The sequence below is a fragment of the Nansenia antarctica genome (assembly GCF_963989245.1).
Source record: "Nansenia antarctica genome assembly, chromosome: 20".
Taxonomy (NCBI): Eukaryota; Metazoa; Chordata; class Actinopteri; order Argentiniformes; family Microstomatidae; genus Nansenia; species Nansenia antarctica.
The window spans coordinates 11,205,516-11,209,245 of NC_137693.1; the positions used below are offsets into that span (position 1 = coordinate 11,205,516).

The following is a 3,730-nucleotide window of genomic DNA, read 5'->3' on the forward strand; positions in this document are numbered from 1 at the left end:
ATATGGTCTGTCTCCTCTTTTGAAGTCGTTTGAAAAACCCATTTCTTTCTAGGAGAAGGGTAGATCTAGGAGACGGGTAGATCTTTGGGTAGCAGCCAGGCCGGAGTTTCTCTGTACTGTAGCCATTGTCGAGCTGAGCCTTAGCCCTGGTGGAAGGGAGGCTTCACCAGCGGAAACAGAGAACACTGGCGTTGGCCTGGTAGGATAATATCATATAATATATAATGCCATTTAGCTAACGTTTTATCCAAAGCGACTTACATTGCAGTGAGTCCATACATTTTTCAGTATGGTCCCAGCAGGAATGGAACCCCCAACCTAAGCATTGTTGACCTGTGCCGAGAGCTTGACAAGTTGATTGCATGGCAAATAAAACAGTCTTTCTTCTTCTTGTGTTGGCGCCATGCTCTAGTGACTAGGGAGGGCTTGGCCCTGGCCTCAGTAACTCTAGCTGCTAACTAATGACATCAAGTCACCTGAGCTGGGGTTGACGTCAGGAGAAGTACGGCGTGTGCGTGTGTGTGTGTGTGTGTGTGTGAGAGCCTTATATAAGAGTGTGAGAGGGGTCAGTTTTCAGCTCTTTTCTTTTCGTCATACACACACACACACACGCAAGCGCGCGAGCACACACATGCATGAGTGCACTTAAAGGGATTATATGGTATATGGGGGTATTGAGTCACTCCACCCTTTTACCTCTGTGTCACCAGCGTAGGCGGTGGACCGTCCCTTTAACCCGCCGCCGTTTATTTTCTGTCCTCAGACACGGACGTGTTCGGGAAGCCGCCTTGCTACGAGGAGGCCGTCCTGATGGAGGACCCCCCTCCCCCCTACAGCGAGGTCCTGGCCGACACCCGGGGGGGCACCTACACCAAGCCGGCCCCCCGCGGGACCCCCAGGGACCAACCTCCGGCGGAGCTGGAGACCAGCAAGGCCCCCCGCCACGTCACCGTGTACCCCGAGCGGGGCTACTCCTCCCTGATCCGCCTGCCCTCCGCCCGCCGCTGGGACTCCCTGGGACACCTCCTCTCCACCATGGACCTCAACCACAACACCCTGCCCCTCCAGGACTCCAACCCCCCCTCCCTCCTCCAGGCCTCGGCCACCGCCACCATGCCCCGGCCCGCCCCCCGGGAGGCCCACCGGACTCACCCGGAGCTGGGCCTGGGGGGCTTGGGGGGCTTGGGGGGCCTGGGGGGTTTGCAGGGGATCCAGGGCCTCAGGGGGCTGGAGCAGAGCTGCGGCCTGCCCACGGCCTTCCCTCTGCTGGGCAGGAGCACGGCCGTGTAGGCCTGAGACGACCAGCACCTCTCCTGGAGGTCAGGGAGAGGCTGAGACTGAGGCTGAAAAGTGTGGCTAATTGAGGCCCGAGGTTGAGGCTGAGGCTATGGCTGAGGCTGGAGATGGACCACAGGAAGGCTGCAGGAGAGAGAGAGGAAGAGATGACTCGGATGTTTGACCGGATCGGATTGGGATTGGGTTTGAGCCTAAGGAGGTGCTGCTGAGCTGCAGTAAAAGGGAGGAAGGTGGCAGAGGAGGGAGGGAGGGAGTGTCTCCTAGCTCCCCAGACAGTCTCCTAGCTCCCCCCGCCCCCCCCCCCCCCACCAGGGAGCAGGTGGTCTGCCGAGCTCTCCAGAGCTCTGTGTCAGACGAGGACATGTACTTTAAGGAGCTATGGTCTCCCCATATCCCACTTATCTCTCTCTTCTTTATCCCTCCTTTCTCTCTCCATCTCCACAATTCATTTTCTCCTTTTCTCTCTCTCTCTCTCTCTCTCTCTCTCTCTCTCTCTCTCTCTCTCTCTCTCTCTCTCTCTCTCTCTCCTGCCTGCCTCCTAAAGCAGAGAGGCTATTGTATGAGTCTGCAGTTGCCATGGCTCCCGGGAACTGTCTGTTGCGCGCGACGACTCGCGCCTGGCGACCTCTCTCCTCTTCTCGTCTCCTCTCTCCCTCTTTTTCTAAAGACATTTTCATATCCTTTCTTTCTTAACCGCAGGCAGGTAAGAGAACAAATCGAAAAAGAGAAAAAAATAAAAAACGACCAGAAATTCCTCTGGCTTTTATAACTGTACAGTAAAGGAGCGCGGTTGTTGTTTTGGGAGTCGGTGTCGGGAAAGGGAAAGTGTCCCACCCGGAAGCAGCGTCGCATTTTGGGAACTTTTTTTTTTTTTTTTTTTTAATGCTGTTCGCTTTCTCCGCTACTGTTAGCTCTTCACATGGTGAGGAAGGCTGTGAATATTAATGTGATAATTCTCCTCGCGCACGGGATGGCGTCACTTAATTCATTAGTCCAATCGAGAACAGGCGAGAGACAGCCGCCCTTCTTCATCGTGAATACATTTCCTGTCTGGTGACAATTGGAGCCATGCGATGAATAATTCAATGTTTATTTTTTTGGGTCCATTATCTGTCCATTAGAACTTAAAAAGTTCTGATGTTATCTCTCTCTCTTATTTCCTCTCTGCCATTCTTGTCCCTGTCTCTCATCTCCCCTCCTCTCCTGTCCCTCCCTCCCTCACTCTCTCCTCTCCTCTCCTCTCTTCTCCTCTCCCATCCCATACCTCACTCTCTCCTCTCCTCTCTCATCCCATCCCTCACACTCCCACTCTCCTCTCCCACTCTCCTCTCCCATCCCATCCCATCCCTCTCTCTCTCTCCACGCTATCCTGGCCCTCTGTCCCTCTGCATCTGGGGAGGCTGGCAGAGGTAGAAATCGGAGGACGGGGCTCATCGTAATGCACGGAATGGAATGAGGAAATGGTATGAAACGTTGATACTGTTCCTCATTCCGTTCCGTACAATGAGCACCCGTCCTCCGATTTCCACACCCAACCACCTTCCCCCCCACCCGACCTCTGCATTCAGAAGCCGGGGTGATTGAATGACACGGTCACACCGGTACTTTCAGAAAACACTTATTACCCATAATTCCCATCTCCCGCCGGCGGAGGTCACTGCTTCAGCCGACCTGCTCAATACAATAATGACCGCCATTAGACTCTGCTCTGAGAGGCAGAGGCACTGCTCACAGGTGTCTCTCTTCAAAACATGCCTTGAGTGCTTATCGTTGTATTATATCTATAAATATCTGTAAATATTTTTTTTAAATATATTTTAGGGTCAATTCGATGACATGAATGTCGAAATGACCATTCTGAGCAATTGTCCACCGATCGAAGTGCACTTAAATGCAACCGATCGAACCGTCTGTGAAATATTGAGCATTTATTGAGCATTGTCCCACTCTCAAGCTGTCCTTCTAACCGACCGAACGATCAACCCACCCACCTACCAATCAATTCACCCAGAGGTTCATCCTCCTCTTTGTTATTACATAACTATCAATCAGATTACGTAATCCGCTGAAATGAAGGGAGTTGTTTTGAGGGGTTTGGTGGAGATGCAGCCCCTCAAGGATATGACTGTGTCAGATAAGAATGACACTGAGGCCTTCAGTCCAAGGCTACGTACACAGAGATAGGGGAAACGTACGGTACGGTCTCCAAAGACAGGAGGGGAGGAAGAGAGAGAGATAAGGGGGGGAGAAGAGAGGGGGGGATGACGACGAGGGGGGAGAGACAGACTGAGAGAGAGGAGGGAAGAGAGAGATACTGAGAGACATAGGGGGGAGAGAGAGAGAGACTGAGAGAGAGACTGAAGGTGAAATAGAGAGAGAGAGAGAGAGAGAGAGAGAGAGAGGCCATCCCTGCACTGATAAAGAGAGTGTGTTG

The 3,730-nt window shown here is 52.9% G+C and overlaps 1 protein-coding gene across 1 annotated transcript in view; it reads left to right on the plus strand.

Moving 5' to 3' along the window:
• prr7 (proline rich 7 (synaptic)) overlaps positions 1 to 1,290 on the plus strand; it is a gene marked incomplete at both ends in the record, with an annotated part of 8,189 nt that extends 6,899 nt beyond the window's left edge. The window contains one exon of the mRNA XM_080549432.1: positions 764 to 1,290. Coding sequence (XP_080405558.1) covers positions 764 to 1,290 — 527 coding nt within the window. The remainder of the gene's footprint in view (positions 1 to 763) is intronic.
• Positions 1,291 to 3,730: the final 2,440 nt, after the last annotated feature.